The 17,048-nt window shown below is 56.1% G+C and overlaps 1 protein-coding gene across 1 annotated transcript; it reads right to left on the bottom strand.

The window, feature by feature from the left end:
* Positions 1 to 408: 408 nt before the first annotated feature.
* On the bottom strand, positions 409 to 9,739 carry LOC145514358 (thyrotropin-releasing hormone receptor-like). Its single transcript, XM_081511989.1, has 3 exons — positions 5,653 to 9,739; positions 4,409 to 4,752; positions 409 to 2,124 (listed from the first exon to the last, which is right to left on the bottom strand). The coding sequence occupies exons 1-3, from the start codon at positions 6,024 to 6,026 to the stop codon at positions 1,703 to 1,705; spliced, it is 1,140 nt and encodes a 379-aa protein (XP_081368115.1). The 5' UTR covers positions 6,027 to 9,739; the 3' UTR covers positions 409 to 1,702.
* Positions 9,740 to 17,048: the final 7,309 nt, after the last annotated feature.

Raw genomic sequence — 17,048 nt, 5'->3', positions numbered from 1 at the left:
ACTCTGGTGACAGGTATCCTCACTGAGCCCTGTCTTAACTGGGGCAGGGCAGGCCAGCCCAGGTGTGCAGGGTGACAGGAGGGGTATGGAGAAAGGCCAGGACCAGCACCAAGACCTTGACCCAGCAGGCCTTCTGCAGCAGTGGGAGATGCTCACACCCAGGCAGCCTCTGTCTCGGAGCTCAGCCACAAGGTCAATGAGAGAGCACCCTTCTTCCAGCGAGGCCCCATCTTATCATCAGCCCCCATCTGTCCCTCGGCTCTCTCTGGGGACAGAGTCCCACCATGGCCCCAGCTTTCAGTATGCCCTTTCTCCCTGCCCAACGTACTCCCTCACTCCCACCTCCTTCCATCCTGGAGGTCACATTCAGGCCACCTCTGGACACACAGACCTCCTCCCAAACAAGTGTCCATGGAAAATCTGCTTTAATGAGCATCACGGGGGCCAAGAGGTAAATAATCTCAGAGGGAATGGGGCTGGGCTCAAGATGCTGTGCCTTTGTCCTGATGAGCTTTGTGGGAAGGAGCCCAGTGACTCACCCATGGGGGACAGGTGACCCCCTCAAGGTCTCCCTGGCCTCAGTTTCCTCATACATTAAAATCGACACAAATGGAGGTCCCCCTTGACAGGGTCATTGCTGGGTTAAAAGGGCTGCGGATAGTGGGCTGACCCAGGGCCCGGAGCCTTCAACCATCAGTAAGGATCACCAAGGGGTGTGGAGGATGACAGGCGTAGACAGCAGGGTGTGGGGAGGGGGAGCAGCCCAGCAGTGGCTCACTTGGGGCTGCAGTAATCCAGACCAGGGTTGTCATGTGACCATGGCCGCACCCACTCACACCAGCTCTCTCTCCTTATCGGTGGATCAGCAGGGTGGACAGCTATGTGCACTAATGGAAGGCTGGGCATCAGTTAGTCCAGCTTAGCTGCCACCTTCTGGCAGGTAAACAGGCCAGGTCCTGGCCAAATCATGTGGTACAGGGCAGGCCACCCCCAGGGTCCTTGATCTGAGGGCTGGTGCGAGGGTCCTTGGTCCTGGCCATCTACACGTGGCCCTCAGTCCAGGCTCTGCTGGTTCTTGGCGTCAAAGCAGAGGTGACTATCGTTGATCTGCATCCCTTGAAACCACTTATCACGTGGAGCAACTGCAGGGAAGTGGCGGGGAGGAAACAGGCCTGAGATTCTGAGAGTTGGGCCGGGCGACAGTCCTACCAGCTGGCCCAGAAACCCATCCGGCTCTCCTGTGGAGGGCTCTTCCTGCCCCTTGCCACCTGAATTGTCAATGCCTTTGGCTGCAGTGTTCCACCCAGAAAAGTGATGGAGCCTGAGAGAGGAAGCCTGGGACCTAGCTGTCCCACGCCATGAACTCCCCTCCATCCCTGGATGTAGAGGGCAGTGGTCAGCAAACCGGGCTCCTCGAGGGCAGAGCTTGGACACCTCAGGGCAAGAAGGCTCAGGAGGGCTTCCTGTTTATGGCTCAGTGGCCAGAAGAAACAGCACTATGCTCTGTTCATGGCCTGAGACAGCCCTGCTCTCGCATTGTGGCCCAGGACAGAGCTCACAGGCGAGGAGGCAGGAGGCTCGGAGAGCCATTGGCAAAGGGATGTCTGCCCATCTTCTGGCCCTGCCAACCATCAGCAGACAGGATCCAGCAGGGGAGCAAACCAAGGGAGGCGGGAGGGGCTGGGCAGGGGGAAGGCAGCCCTCAGACAGTGCTGAATCCAGGCCCCTGCTGCGGGAGTGGAGGCCCAGCTGCCTGAGGGCCAGTGACCTCGCTCCTGCTGGTCTGCGCCTTCTGAGGGCTCTCTCGGACCACGCTGTAGCTGGCCGTGCTGAGGCTGGCCGTGTGCCTCTGTGGCCCCTCCGCCCTGCACTGGCACAGCCGCCGGAAGACCACCCGGAACTTCTGGGACATGAGGCTGTAAATGATGGGGTTGATGGGGCTGTTGGCATACACGCAGGTGCGGCAGAAGAGGAGCACCCAGGTGTCCAGGAAGGGCTGGGCCACGAAGGAGTTGAGCAGCACCAGCGTGCAGTAGGGCATCCACAGGACAGCAAAGAGCAGCACAACCACCACCAGCATCTTGGTGACCTGCGGGCGGGAGGGCCGGGTGGGTGACCGCCGTCGCCCTTCACACCGTGGGGTCAGCGGCCAAGCTGAGGCCGTGGCTTCTGCCTCAGGATGTGTTTGCTGAGTGTGTGATGAGAACATAATTGCAATATCACTGAAATTACTACAGCATACCCACTGGGCTCTACGCTAAACGTTTCCCGTGCGGGAACCCAGGCCTGGCATTCAAAACTGTGCTGGTCGACACACTGATGGAATAGCCCCACCTCGGGTGGTAAATGCTCACTGCCCTGTGCCCCCTGGTGCACCCTGCCCCCACAGACCTCTCAGACCCTCAGCAAATAAAGACTGGATGCCTGGAGCGGTGCCTCAGGCATCCGTCAAGGGGTGCTGCAGGGAAGCCCAGGTGGACGCCGTGGCTGCTGGCACTCGGGTTACATTCCCTGCAGTGGGCCTCCCAGTGGTGCTGTTATCACCTCCACCTGGAGGAGAAGGAAGGTAATTCCCCAGCGGTCCAGTGGTTAAAACTCAGGGGCTTTCACTGCCATGGCCCAGGTTCAATCCCTGGTTGGGGAGCTAAGATCCCACAAGCCTCAAAGCAAAAAACAAAAAAACAAAAGGAAGCAGAGGCTCAGAGTGAGAGATCACACTGCACGTTCACCATGAACCAGCTTCTCCTGTAGCCCATCTGTGCATGCCACTGTCCTGGGTGGCCCACCAGCCACACCCATTCTGCACCCCATTCTGTTCTTTCAGCACAGGAGTGAGTCACCAGGCGGGCTGAGGAGAGGGACATGCTGGGCTCCAACTTGCCGCTGCCAGCCCAGAGTCACAGCATCTCTGGGAGGGAAGAGGGTCAGTGGGAGGGGAACGGGCAGATGTCCTGGCCACGCAGAGGGACAGCCATTACTGATCCATGCAGGGAACTTCCTGGGGACCCCAGAGCTGAGGGGAGGTCTCGGGGGTCCCCTCGTCTGCTCTATCTTGGCCTCTCCCTGTTGCTGCCTCCAGAGTGCAGGGGGCAGAGGGTGGGAGCGTGAGTGCTGAAGCCAGCAAGCCTAAGCTGGGAGACCTTGGCCGGCCCCCTTCACCTCTCTGAGCCCCCCTCTCCACTTGTGGCATCAGGAGAATTGCAGTGTCCTTCAGGAATTGGTCTCTGGGGAGGTGGGGGGTGAGGGATCCCCATGAAGTCATCACTCTATTGCCTCAGGAAGTGTGACACCTGTGTGTCCATAGCTCTGTGCTGGGGCCATGCTACAGCCCAAGTGCAAGCAGGCCTAGACCGCTCAGTGCCTCTGGTTTTCCATTTCTGTCTCTCCTTCTGTCTCTTTATGTCTCTCTCTGCCTCTGTCTGTGTGTGTGTGTTTGTCTCTGTCTCTCCTTCTCTCTCTGTATCTCCCTCTCACTGTTTGTTTTCGTCTGTCTCTCTCTGTCTCTGTGTCTCTGTCTCTTTCCCAGTCCCTCCTTCTAGCTCTCTCCCCCTGTCTCCCTCTCTCTCTGTCTCCCTCTCTCTGTGTCTGTCTCTCTCTCCCCCGTCTCTATGTCTCCCCCTCTGTCTCTCCCCCACTCACATCTCAGCTGCTCCTCCACAGGGACCCTCTCTACTCAGCCGTCCCCCTGCCTCAGCCTCTCCACGCGCCCATCGTGGTTACATGTGGGAGCCTGTACAGGCCTGTCTTGAGCTGCAATGTGTATGGATCCCCTGCACCCTGAGATGTGGCCCCTCCTCTCAGAACCCCCAGAGTTTCCCCAGTCAGGGCTGAGTGCTTCCAGGGCCCCCGGAGTGTCCTCCCCACTCCCCCCATCCTTCCTGACTGTTCGTGCATGGTTCAGGCCCTCCCTGTCTCTCCCCACCCAGACTGCTTCCTGGGTATCTGCTTGGTCTGCCTTGCTGCCAATTTCAGATCTTAATTCAATCGTCACCTCGGTGAGGGCTTCTCGAACTTTCCCCTAAACTCCCTCTCTTCGGGGCTCCGTTTCTTCCTCTGAGAGGGTCCATGTTTACTTGCCTTACCGTGAACCCCAAAGGCAAGATGTTTATCTTGTTCTGTTCTCCCCAGCTTCCAACACCTAGAGCCTCGCCAGGCACACAGTCGGTGCCCAAGGACACCTGCTGAGTGAGTGGATGAACGGGATGGAGCCAGCACCCCCCGCCCCGACCATTCACCCCTTTGCCGAAACTCCCTGTGTCTGTGCAATCCACCCCCACCCCCACCCCCACCCCCAGCCTCGGGAGACCTCGTACCTGCTTCCTGGATGAAGGGAAGCCTCTGGCCTCGTGGCAGCTGGCCCCCGCACCCCCGCCTGGCTCACAGGGCTGTCTCCCCAGGGCTCTTGCCTCTGGCCGGGCCTCACTGTCCCCATGCTGGTCCCCAAGCTGTGGCAGGTGTGCCAGGGTGCTCCGGAACAAGATCTTCGCGATAAGCCCATAGAGCACCGTGGCTGCCAGTAGGGGCGTGAGGAAGAAGACGGTGAAGTCCAGCAGGTAGATGGGCAGGTACAGGCTGCGGGCCACCCGGTAGCCGCACTGCAGGCCCTGGCGCCCGCCGGTGTCTAGGTCCACCAGGAAGAACCAGAGCAGGCAGTACACGGACGTGGTCCCCCAGACACCCACCACGACTCGCTTGGCCCGCGCCATGGTGCACACGATCTGTGCCCGCATCGGGTGGCAGATGGCGATGTACCTGCAGGCCACAGGGTGGTCCCGTGACCCACCTGCCCTTCTGGGCTATTGGGCTGCAGTGGGGACACCTGACACGCTCGGCCAATCAGATTCCCCAAAGAGGAACTGAATGCGATGTGACAGTTTAACCGGCCCTTTCACCATGGACTTGGGACGCTGTGGAGATCTGGGGAGCGGAGTGGCCATGTTGAGGCAGCCTCGGGGGCTGGCAGAGCAAGGCGCAAGTCTCATGAGGGGAGAGCGGGCCCGAGCCAGAACACACAGCCCCTTAAGGTCCGGCCAGGCCCACGAGGCACAGGTGCCCCTGCAAAGACCTTGACCTCTGTGCAAGTTCTGGCGAGCTTCCTACTGCCCATCACCAAATGTCTCAGGCTAAGGAGTCAAGGACACTGTGACCCCAGATGGCACAGTGGACAAGAGGCAGGACTGGACCAGCTTATGGAAGTCAGAGGCCTCGGTTCTGTCCCTAGTCTGTGAGGCCCTGGATGAGACACTGAGTCTCTGGGCCAATGTTCCGAAGGCCACACAGCTGGGAAGAAGCAGAGCTGGTACTGAACCCAATCAGTGGACTTCAATATTCCCATCCTGAGAGGCTGAATTGCCTCTTGGGTGTTAACTTCAGAGCTGGAAGGGGCCTGGGAGACTGCCCGGTCCAGCGCCCACATTCCCGAGGGGGACGCTGTGCCCGAGGAGTGCCAGGCTGCCTGGGCACCCCACAGCAAGTCAGCGGTAGTGGTGAGATGAGAAACCCACTTCCAAGCACCTGCCCCTCCCCACCACTGGGCTGCCCCAGGGTCCCACCCAGCACCCCTCTTCATTAAAGGAAAGCAGCCTCCGTTTACCAAGGATCACAGCCAGGAAGTCCTGGCCTGTGGGCTGGGGGTAGTGGGGGTGCACGTACCTCTCCACAGTGAATGCCAGGATGGAGCAGGAGGAGGCATTGATGACCAGATACTGCAAGTAGGTGATGCTCAGGCAGCCGGCGTGGCCGTACACCCACTGCCCAGCCAAGCTCTCAGAGACACTGGGCAGCCCTGCAGCCACCACCACAATGAGGTCTGCCAGGGCCAGGCTGACCAGGTAGCAGTTGGTGGGCGTGTGCATGTCCCGGGTGGTCAGCACCACCAGGACCACCATGGCATTGCCCACAATGCCCACCATGCACACGAGGAGCACCAGGAAGACAGAGACCACCTTGTACGCAGGGCCTGGGACGGCCTCACTGGGAGCCAGGGACACGGTGCTGGGGCTGCCTGGCCCACTCCCATTCTCCATGGTGGCTGCTCAGGTGCTGGGGGCCGGGGGGTTCTGGGAGGTGTCCACGCTGTTGGCTGGGGCCTCGTGCCACTGGACGAACACCTGCCTCTCCCGAGAGCCCGGCCCCCGGGGAGACACAGGGACCAGCACGCGTGACGTGACTGCTTGGCCAAGAGAAGGACACAACAGGAACGCTCCTTCCAGTCTCTGCCATAAATGTAGTCAGCGAGTCACTGGCTCTGCCAGCTTCAGTCTCCTGGTGCATAAATACAGACGGTGGTCGTGCTTAAGACGTGAGACAGCGGGGAGACTGAACTCAGAAGGGCACATGTCGCACCCCGAATCAGTGCCTCCTGGGTGCTCGGCAGCCCACCGTCCTTTCACTGGGAAGCCACTTGGCATCTCCAAGCCCCGGCCAGCTCGTCTGTGAAACTGCTTCTCAGGGATGCAGTGAGATCCCCACAAAACCAGGAGACACAGCGAGTTCTGGGCCTGGAGCCTGGCTCTGTCCCACGTCTGTCCCTAATGTTAACTTCAAGGCTTTAATTCTACTGGGCCTCAGTCTCCACACCTGCAGACCCTAACAGTAGCTCAATCCCAGAGAGCTGTGCAGAACGAAAGAGACGGGCACACCAGGGCGTCAGGGGCCCCAGCCGCAGCCACACAGACTCCGCTCCCCCAGCTCTGGAAATGCCAGAGTCAGCCACCCCCCTCCACGTATCACAGGGCGATGGAGCAGTGAAGTCATGGCTGGGACTTGGGCCAACAGATGAGGTCCCGCGGCCCACACAGCCCTGACCCCACATCACACCTACACACGCACACCACACACCACCCACTCCTCCACCCTTTAATCCTGCGGGTGTCACTGGCCAGAAGGGCCCCCACCAGCTCCCTCAGAGTCCCGTCTGGGCCCCTGGTGGCTGGGTGACCCAGGACCAGAGTGGAGCCCTCCTTGCACAGCAGCACACAGAAACCCAGGCATACAAGCGAGACACACACAACACACGTGGAACAAAATCCCCCTGTACAGCACATCCAACACACACCGACACAGAGCCCAACACACATACGTGTACCCACTTTGGCGCAGACACACACACACACTCAACTTCGCACACACGTGTACCAACAGCACAGGGACCCAAATGCACATGTGGGTACATAAATGCACATCACAACTTGCCCACAACCCAGGCATCTGTGTTACAAATACAGACACACACTGTCCATGCTCACACACCCAGGTGCTCAGAGACACAAAACCCCACATGCCTGTGCCCCCAGGCTCCCGCAGCCACTCCCCACACACAGAGCCACACCGCCCGAGCCCCTCACCCTCCTGAACACGAGCCTCCCTCCACTTTACCTGGAGGAGACCATCTCACCCCAGGAGCCCAGCGGCCGGCACGACCCCAAAGGCTGCATTTCCCTCCAGCTGGCAGAGGCCAGCAGCCCTGGGTCCGGGGGTGGGGGGGCAATGGAGGAGAACCCAGAGCTCTCCCAGAAGCCCCCCTCCCCCCATGCACAAGGCCCCCTGCGGCTGGGGACTCACTCGTCTCTGCTGCCTCAGCATCCCAGGGTCCCCCACCTCCCCACCTCCGTCTCTTCCTCCCCTGCACACAAGCCTTTCTCCAAAGAACATTCCCCCAGGCAGGCAGCAGGGATTACTGTACCTCAGCCCGTGTCAGCCCCCAGGAGAAACTTGCAGCGCCGAGAATTTACCGGGTGAGGAGCCTCAGGGCCTTCCTCCTTCTCCTCCTCTAGGGGGACAGAGGGAGGGGAGAGACGGTACCGTGGTCTGGCGGCACAGGCTTCTGTTCTGCAGGCTGTAACGCTGCGCAGATGTTCTGGGTGCTCACAGACACACACGCAGCCCTGCCAACTTCTCTCACCCCCTGTCGTCCCCCCTTGTCCCCCCTAGTCCCCCCTCGCAGGGCTGAAGTCAGCTGATGTGGCTTCCCCAGCAGGGAGACCCCTGAGAAGAAATCCCAGGACCCCTGCTTCCCCCAGAGCACAGGCTGGCCAGGCTGGGAAGGACCCCATTAGCCCACTGAGCCTCTGGAGCCCCGCAGGAGGAGGAAGAGACCTCAGGGTGTGGGAGGGGGTGGGCCAGTCCTTTACTCCTTGGGAGCCTTCCACTTCCATCTGGTGAGGAGGGGGCACGGAGCTGAGCGCTTCCTGCAGCATGTGCCTGTGGGGAGACTGGGACTGCGGTGGAGGCATGAATGTTTCAGGTGAAGGAGTGGGACTGGGCTGGAGCCTGGGGGCTCTGCGAAGCAGGGTGGCCCCATGCTTCCTGCTGGACTGGAGCTGCTACTGTGTTCCCCATGGCTGGCACACCTCCTTTTGGCTAGATTTCAGGAAGAGACCCCAAAGGGGCCTCTCAGCTGGCTCAGAAAACAGGAATTCTGCTGTGGCCCCCAAATGGCCAGGGGCCTGGCTCCTCTGAGGCATTTAAAGTACAGATTTCATCCCCAGGTCCATCCTCAGGCTGTGAGTTGCAGCCCGCACCCCAGGAACCCAGGAGGATCCTGGGAAGGGTGCAGATTCTTGGTCACCAGGTCCAGCATCCAGGAGCCAGGCCCTTGAATTGTGTCTCCCAGAAAGTCCAATGACACCAAGTGTCTTATCTCTTTTTTTTTTAACATTTTGATTTTGGAATGTAATATACTCATACAAATGTGCTCAAAATACAAAATGACAATAGAATGAATGAAGTGGGCGTGTGGATACCATCGCCCTGCCGGCCCCACCCCCGCCCTGGCTTACATCCTGACTACTGTCCTCTGCTGTGACCATTGGGTGCTTTCTGTAACCAGCACAGTGGACTGTGTCCTGCTCATTCCACCGACACTGGCAGGTGGGCATCTGCCTGACTGTGACTGTCCGGCTCATCCGTTCCCCCCTGCTGTATGACTCTCCACCGTAGGACTGGGCTGCAAAGTGTCCACACAGGATGGACTATTGGTGGACTTCTGTGTTGTTTCTAGTTTGGGAGATCACAGATGCCACTGCTGTACTGCCACTCTCCTGTACGTGAGTCCTGGATGAGCGCATTTTGGGAAATGGTGGCGGAAGAGATGGCCTGTCCCCCCGCCCTGGAGGGGGCACCCCAGCTCCCCAGCTCCCCTTGGGGCTTCCTGGAATGCTGGGAAGCCACACAGAGGGCTCCACAGTGTCTGGTGGACAGAAGATTTCCCTGCTTCTCCTTGTGACCACCCCCAGCCCATCCCCCCACCCCCTCCTCCAAACTGGCCCTCCCAGAGAATTCCCTCCCAAGAGCACTCTCGACTGCTGTCCTCCTTGCTGGTGCTGAAATCACCTGGCTGGACTAGAATCTGTCTTCAGCCTCACGCAGGGCCCTCTCTCTATACCACTCCTCCTGCCCGTTTTTTGTGGGGTTCCGGCTCCTCTTTTGGACAGGAAAGACACCATAGAGGCAGAGACATCACCACCCAGCACCTACATAGAGAGCACCTCACTTGCCCTGAGTGCTCAACCATTAGCTTGCCTGTGGACAGACCACATTCCGCAGTTTCCTGTGTCCATACCCTCCATGTGCCCCAGGAGTCCTGCAGCCAGCAACCCCCTCTGCAGCAGCACAAAAACTCTCCATGGCTTCTCCAGGTATAGTGTGGTCACGGAGTTCTTGTTCACAATAAGAGAGCTCACTGACAACTTAGATGTCCAGAGTGGTAAGGACCTGATGCTATTAAAACTGGCTGTTAAAACTGATGCCTTAGAGAAAAACTAATTGGCGCATGATCCATTGAGTTAATGGGGCTTCCCGGGTGGCTCAGATGGTAAAGAATCCTCCTGCAATGCCGGAGACCTGGGTTCGATCCCTGGATTGGGAAGATCCCCTGGAGAAGGGAATGGCTACCCACTCCAGAATTCTTTCCTGTAGAATTCCATGGACAGAGGAGCCTGGTGGGCTACACTCTATGGGGTCGCAAAGAGTTGGACACGAGTGAGTGACTAACACCTTCACTTTTCCATTGAGTTAGAGGGCAGGCTGCAAATAGCAGGTGAGCGTTCCCTCCTGTTTGAAGAATGTATTCGTGTCTAATAGCTGCCATCCAAGCATGTGGCATGGCCCTAGCCATCTTGTGTAACCATCACAACTATCCCTTCATGGTGACAACTTCTTTGTTGTTGTTTTCCAGAAGAGAAAGCAGAGCCTCACAGATGCAAGTCGGCTCCTCAAAGCCACGCAGCTGATCAAAGGCAGAGCTGAAGTGTGAGCCCAGATCACTCCTACAAAGTCGGTGTCCTCAACTACAGGGTGGATGGTCACCACTGTGCCTGTGCTGTGACTCCAGAAATGCCTGGAGAAAGGGAACACTCGGTGCCTGTGTGCCTACGCTGATGAATGTGGGTGATTCCATAATTAGAAAAAGTGACAAAACCCCCAGCTGAAGAGCTGCCTGCCTGGTGGGATCCTTCCTGTATTGGTCCCAAGGCCAGAGCAGGGAGTGGGCAGGAGGAAGGTGACACTTCTTAAAATGTCAGCCTTGAGTCCTTGGACTCAGGGGCTTAGCAAGCGGTGTGAACATCCAGCTGAGGGGTTCCAGGCTCAGGATGTCACAAACAGCACACCCCGGGGTGCTCCAGGGCCCAGGGGAGGAACCAGTGTCTGGGTGAGACCCCAAAGAAACACCACATATCTGACTGGCACACATTAACACGGCCCCTCAGCTACCCTCTGTCAATACCCAAGGCCCTCCACCTGGCCGTGCCGACACTTGCTGGAACCATCTAGACGTCCCTGCAGCCCAGGATCCAAAGAGTAAATGTGTGGCCCTACATCAGAGGCCCTTCTGGTTGGCCGGTGGCCATGCTGTCTAGTTATCAGTGAATATCTGAGAGGCATGCTTGGGTCTTGAGTGATGGGGTATACTGAAATCTGGACAGAGAGGAGTGGGTGGCTCCAGGCCCAGTGAGGAAGGGGTGGGGTGGGAAGTGCTCCTGGGGGGTGACGTCATGTTTGTGCAAAAGAAGCTGCAAGCAGAAATAGAAGTTTGCATAAAGACATGAGGCTGGTTGGTGCTAAAAGGCAAAAGTCACACTCAGGCAGTGAGCTCACACAGAGCCTGGCCCCCACCGCAGCAGTGGCCCTACAGCCTTGGTTCTCTGGTGCCGGGGGGCCAGCCACCCCCAGTGCAGGGCTGACACTACAGTCTCCTTGTCATCTGCTCTTTTGAGTGTGGAGAAATCTGGGACCAGGGCTGTCCAGGGCTGGTGCTCACACACCCGGTGTCTGGCAGAGAGGATGGGCAGACTGGCTGGGGCCTCACGCTCTCAACACAGAGGCGCCAGCAGAGAAGCCGGGTCCCTACACGGCAGCTCTGTGCTGGGTCCTCTGCACCCGCCAGGGACCATCCGGACTAAGGGGCTGCTCGGGACCACGAGTCCCTGCAGGTGGGCTGGCAGGTTCCTGGGGCCTTCCTGGAACCTGGCCACCACAGCCTATTGGTCTTCAAGATAGGACCACAGTGGGGCCTGCGGGTTCACCCGAGCTCTGCTGGTGGCCTCGTGGGTTCCCTGGTGGCACAGTCAGTAAAGAATCTCCCTACAAGACGGGAGACCCAGGTTCAATCCCTGGGTCGGGAAGATCCTCTGGAGAAGGGAATGGCTACCCACTCCAGTATTCTTGCCTGGAGAATTTCATGGACAGAGGAGTCTGGCGGGCTCCAGTCTGTGGGGTCACAAAGAGTCGGACGTGACTGAATGACTAACACACACAAGGTGAAGGAAGATGTTGGGGTGAGAAAGTGCTGTGCCCAAGTTGTCACCAGGGGAGGAAATCCCGGTCCCTTGATGAAGGCCTGTAAGTGGGAACTGAGCTGACCTTCATCCTTTAGTTCAATTTTCATTCATTCATTCATGGAAACATCCAGCCCAGGCCCTGCCATGCGGGTAGCCCTGGGGCCACAGAGACAACAGAAGCCCACAGCCTCAGGCAGGGAAGGTCCCAGAGCCCTTCCCCCTACCTCCTGGGGCCTGCAAACCTCCTGAGACCGGCAGGGATAGGGAGCCACTCCTCAGTGGGTTTCAGGGTTGCCCCTGGATGTCTCCAGGGAGGGAAGGAGGCCAGGTGGAGTCCGTGCCTCAGAGGATGGAATGGAGCCTGTAGGAACAAGGTCCCCCCTGGGGTCAGCACCCCTGATGGTGAGCCCACCCTTCTGCAGCCTCTCACTCCACCTGCATGGGGGCTGTGATGTGAGTGGAGTCTGGATGAAGATGGGGTGTGTGTGCACACGTACACAAGCCTGCACCCACCCGTGCCCCTCACCCTGTGACCGTGCGCCAGTGCAGGAGATGTACAGCCTGTGTGTGTCTGAGAGTCTGAGCCCCATCCAGCCAGGATCCCAAATGCTGGGGCGCCCTCTGGTGACAGCATGAGGCAGCCACGGAGGCCAGCGGGGGTTTGGCCACTTGAAGAGGCGAGACCTCCTGGTTCCCACCTCCGATGGATCCTTCCAGCAGATCCACTTTCCCAAATGCAGCTTTCATACAGTGGCCCTCGTAGGGAGCTCACCCGTGCCCCTGGACACACTCATAAGGATGCACATGCTTGCGCTGAGGCACTTGGAGGCAGGCAGTTGGGGGAGGGGGCAGCAAGGGGATGAGCTCTGAGCCAAGGCAGAGGACTGAGTGAGCCCCGTGCCCACCCTGGTGTTGGTCACAGAAAGCATCAGGCACAGCTTGCTGAACTGAGGAGGCGGGACACACCCTCAGAGGCTCAAGGGGAAGCTCCTACCCTGGGGAAAACCTCGGGGACAAGCGGAAAGCACTAGGCAGGGCAGGTGGGAGGCCCAGAGCCAGAGCATGTGGCCCTAGGAGAGACAGGCTGCAGGTGGAGCCTGCGGAGAGGGACGTGGGCCCAGAGGCCCCCTCCAGGGAGCACAGATCAGCCCTAGTGAGGCCTAGAAGCAAACTCACCTGGGCCAGCGACCTGCTGGAACCACCTGCCGGGAAGAATAAAGCCTCACCTTCTTTGGGAGTAAATAATTCATCCACAGAGTTTACATTTCTCTTACCCAACAGCCCCAACCAGGGCACCGTGATATGGTCACTTGGGTTTTGTGATCGGGCTGCCCAGGCGGGAATCCCAGCTCTGCAATGGTACAGCTTCTATTTCCCTGACTGTACAACAGAGAGAATGCGGGAGCTGCCTCCCAGGGGTTTCGTGAGATGCAGGGCACCAGGCAGGCAGTGATTCAGCGCTCCACACAAGGACAGATGCTTGGCACCTCTTGTCTCTTCCTTCATCCTGAGAGGGAAGCAGCAGGTGTGAACTGCCCCACATCAAAGACCTGGAACGCTGAGGCCTAGAGAGTGCTGCCTGCATCCTTCACCTGGGGCCTCAAGGTCACAGGATTTGGATTCAGAGAGACCTGGTCTCTGATTCCACCTTGGCCACTTTCAGTCTTTCTAAATGCACCCTTCCCCTCCCCTGCTATACACACACACTCTGGATGTTGTAACATGGTGCCTTACTTGGGGTTACGGGCGATCCAGGAACTCACGGCCCAGCTGCCAAGACAGCCAGGTGCCTGGGAGGAGGTCCATTGAAGGTATGACCTGGAAAAAGGAGTGAGCCCGGTGAAAGGTGGAAGGCTGTTCCAGGCGGCAGGAGTGGCTCCTGCAAAGACCTGGAAGCACAGAAAGACGGAGCGAGTCCAGGGTGAAGGAGTGAGAACGCAGGCGGCGGGGCAGGTGGGGGCTGGGGGTACAGTGTAGGGGCGGCATGCTGGGGGCAGGGGGAGTTGCCGGAGAGACCTCAAGCTGGAGTGATGTGACCAGAACTAAGCCGAGATTTGGAAAGGTGGTTCTGAGTGCCTGGGAGAGGCTGGGAGTCAGGAGGTATGACAAAGCAGGAAACAGGGGGGCGGGGGGAGAAATGGGAGGACACTTCGAGGTTCAGCAATGAGGAGTCCCCCCCTTCAAGCCTCTCCCACTACCTCTCAGCTCCCAGTTGGCATTTTCCCTCCCCTCCTCTACTATTTCCCTTCTTTTCTATTTTTTTTTTAATAATAGCTTTATTGAGGAATAACTCATACACCATAAAATCTACCCTTTTAAAGTGCACAACTCAGTGGCTTCTTATACATTCATGAAGTTATACAACCATCACCACTACCTGACTCCTGAATATATTTATCATCCCTGAAAGAACCTTTGTTCCCATTAAGCAATCACTCCCCAGCCCATCTCCCCCAGTCCCTGGTAACCTCTCACCTACTTTCTGACTCTGTGGATTGCCTCTTCTGGACAGTTCATGTAAATGGAATGTATTAGTCAGCCCAGGGGACCATGACAGACCCCACAGACTGGGGGGCTTAAACAAGGCGCCTATTTCTCACAGTTCTGGAGCCTGGAAATCTGAGATCTGGGCTCTGGCAAGAGCTTCCTTCCACTTTCTTATGTCCTCTTACCATTGGACTGTGGTGTCTCTTCTTAGACAGACTTCACCCTTTTATACTGCTGAGTAGTATTCTACCGCATGGATAGCCGTTTTTTTTTGTTGTTGCTGCTGTTGTTTTTTTGGCCACACTGCATGGCTTGTGGGATCTTAGTTACCTGACCAGGGATTGAACCCAGGCTCTTAGCAGTGAGAGCCCTGAGTTCTAACCACTGGACTGCCAGGGAATTCCCTGGACCACGTTTTCTTGGCCCATCATCAGTTGATGGATACCTAGGTTGTTTCCACTCTAGGGCTGTCGCAAATAACACTGCTGGAAGATTCGTGAATAGGTTTTTGCGTTTCATTTCTTTGGGAGTGACATCATAGGTCATATGATAGCTCTATGTCGAAGACCTCAGTTTCATCCCACCCTAATTCATTCATGCAGGGCCCATTGTAAAGTGAAAATGTGGCACCTTTCTTCAAAAATGATACAGTATTTTAAGGCGAGGACAGCAGAGCATTTGACTAACCCCAGGGTCCCTCTAAGTGCAGGTTCCTATTCTAACGGAGAGTCTGAAGCTCTGCAGGAGGCTTGGTGGGGCTCCGTCCCGGGGACTGGGAAGGCAGTTGGTAAAAATGCTCCAAATGCCACATAATGGCCTTCTGATCAAGGAAAGGCAACATCATATTAAGCTGATTACATTTAGTAAGATGCAGAGTTGTGGAACCCCATGGAAATGGTGTAAAATTTTAAGCTCTGATATTTAAATGCAGTATCTAAAAAATGATTAACTTTTGTGTTGAGCTGATTTTTTTTGTTTCTTGAGTTATTTTAAAAAGAAATCAGTGTTTAAAAAATTCAACTGGGAGGTGGGAGGGGGGTTCTGGAAGGGGAACACATGTACACCCATGGTGGATTCATGTCAATGTATGGCAAAACAAATACATTATTGTAAAGTTAAAAAATAGATAAATAAACTAATTTAAAATAACAAAAAAAATTTCAACTGAGTAAATTTGAAGATCTAATTAGCTTTATTTAACAATTTATGAATCAGGCAGCATCCCATCTAGCAAGCAGAAAGGGTTATAGATGCTGTACAAAATGGAGATTTTTATGGGCACAGTTCAGTTCAGTTGCTCAGTTGTGTCTGACTCTTTTTGACTCCATGGACTGCAGCATGCCAGGCTTCTCTGTTCATCACCAACTCCCAGAACTTGCTCAAACTCATGCCCATTGAGTCAGTGATGCCATCCAACCATCTCATCCTCTGTCACCCCTTCTCCTCTTGCCTTCAATCTTTCCCAGCATCAGGGTCTTTTCCAATGAATCAGTTTTTCGCATCAGGTGGCCAGAGCATTGCAGTTTCAGCATCAGTCCTTCCAATGAATATTCAGGGCTGATCTCCTTTAGGATTGACTGGTTTGATCTCCTTGCAGTCCAAGGGACATTCAAGAGTCTTCTCCAACACCACAGTTCAAAAGCATCACTTCTTCAGCGCTCAGCTTTCCTTATGGTCCAACTCTCACATCCATACATGACTACTGGAAAAACTATAGCTTTGACTAAACGGACCTTTATTGGCAAAGTAATGCTTCTTCTTTTTAATATACTGTCTAGGTTGGTCACAGCTTTTCTTCCAAGGAGCAAGCAACTTTTAATTTCATGGCTGCAGTCACCATCTGCAGTGATTTTGGAGCCCTCAAAAATAAAGACTCTCACTGTTTCCATTGTTTCCCCATCTATTTGCCATGAAGTGATGGGGCTGGATACCATGATCTTAGTTTACTGAATGTTGAGTTTTAAGCCAACTTTTTCACTCTCCTCTTTCACTTTCATCAAGAGGCTCTTTAGTTCTTCTGTTTCTGCCATAAGGGTGGTGTCATCTGACTATCCGAGGTTATTGATATTTCTCCCAGCAATCTTGATTCCAGCTTGTGCTTCATCTAGCCTGGCATTTCACATGATGTTCAGTTCAGTTCAGTTCAGTCGCTCAGTCGTGTCTGACTCTCTGCGACCCCATAAATTGCAGCACGCCAGGCCTCCCTGTCCATCACCAACTCCCGGAGTCTACCCAAACCCATGTTCATCGAGTCGGTGATGCCATCCAACCATCTCATCCTCTGTTGTCCCCTTCTCCTCCCGCCCCCAATCCTATCCAGCATTAGGGTCTTTTCCAATGTTCCAATGAGTCAACCCTTCGCATGAGGTGCCCAAAGTATTGGAGCTTCAGCTTCAACATCAGACCTTCCAATGAACACCCAGGATTGATCTCTTTTAGGATGGATTGATTGGATCTCCTTGCAGTCCAAGGGACTCTCAAGAGTCTTCTCCAACACCACAGTTCAAAAGCATCAATTCTGTGGTGCTCAGCTTTCTTCACAGTCCAACTCTCACATCCATACATGACCACTGGAAAAACCATAGCCTTGACTAGACAGACTTTTGTTGGCAAAGTAATGTCTCTGCTTTTAAACATGCTATCTAGGTTGGCCATAACCTTCCTTCCAAGGAGTAAGCGTCTTTTAATTTCATGGCTGCAATCACCATCAGCAGTGATTTTGGAGCCCAAAAAAGTAAAGTCTGACACTGTTTCCACTGTTTCCCCATCTATTTCCCATGG

This window comes from Giraffa tippelskirchi, chromosome 7 (genome assembly GCF_054371585.1).
Source record: "Giraffa tippelskirchi isolate mGirTip1 chromosome 7, T2T-mGirTip1v1.2.pri, whole genome shotgun sequence".
In the NCBI taxonomy this organism is placed as follows: Eukaryota; Metazoa; Chordata; class Mammalia; order Artiodactyla; family Giraffidae; genus Giraffa; species Giraffa tippelskirchi.
Note: the sequence above shows the minus strand (reverse complement) of the source record. Positions and strands in the feature narration are given on the sequence as shown.

Coding starts and splice junctions, on each gene's coding strand:
- LOC145514358 (XM_081511989.1), bottom strand. CDS start 6,026: ATGGAGAATGGGAGTGGGCCAGGCAGCCCCAGCACCGTGTCCCTGGCT. Junction 4,753..5,652: donor CTGGCATTCACTGTGGAGAG/GTACGTGCACCC, acceptor TGTGGCCTGCAG/GTACATCGCCATCTGCCACC. Junction 2,125..4,408: donor GGACAGTGAGGCCCGGCCAG/AGGCAAGAGCCC, acceptor GGTGTGAAGGGC/GACGGCGGTCACCCACCCGG.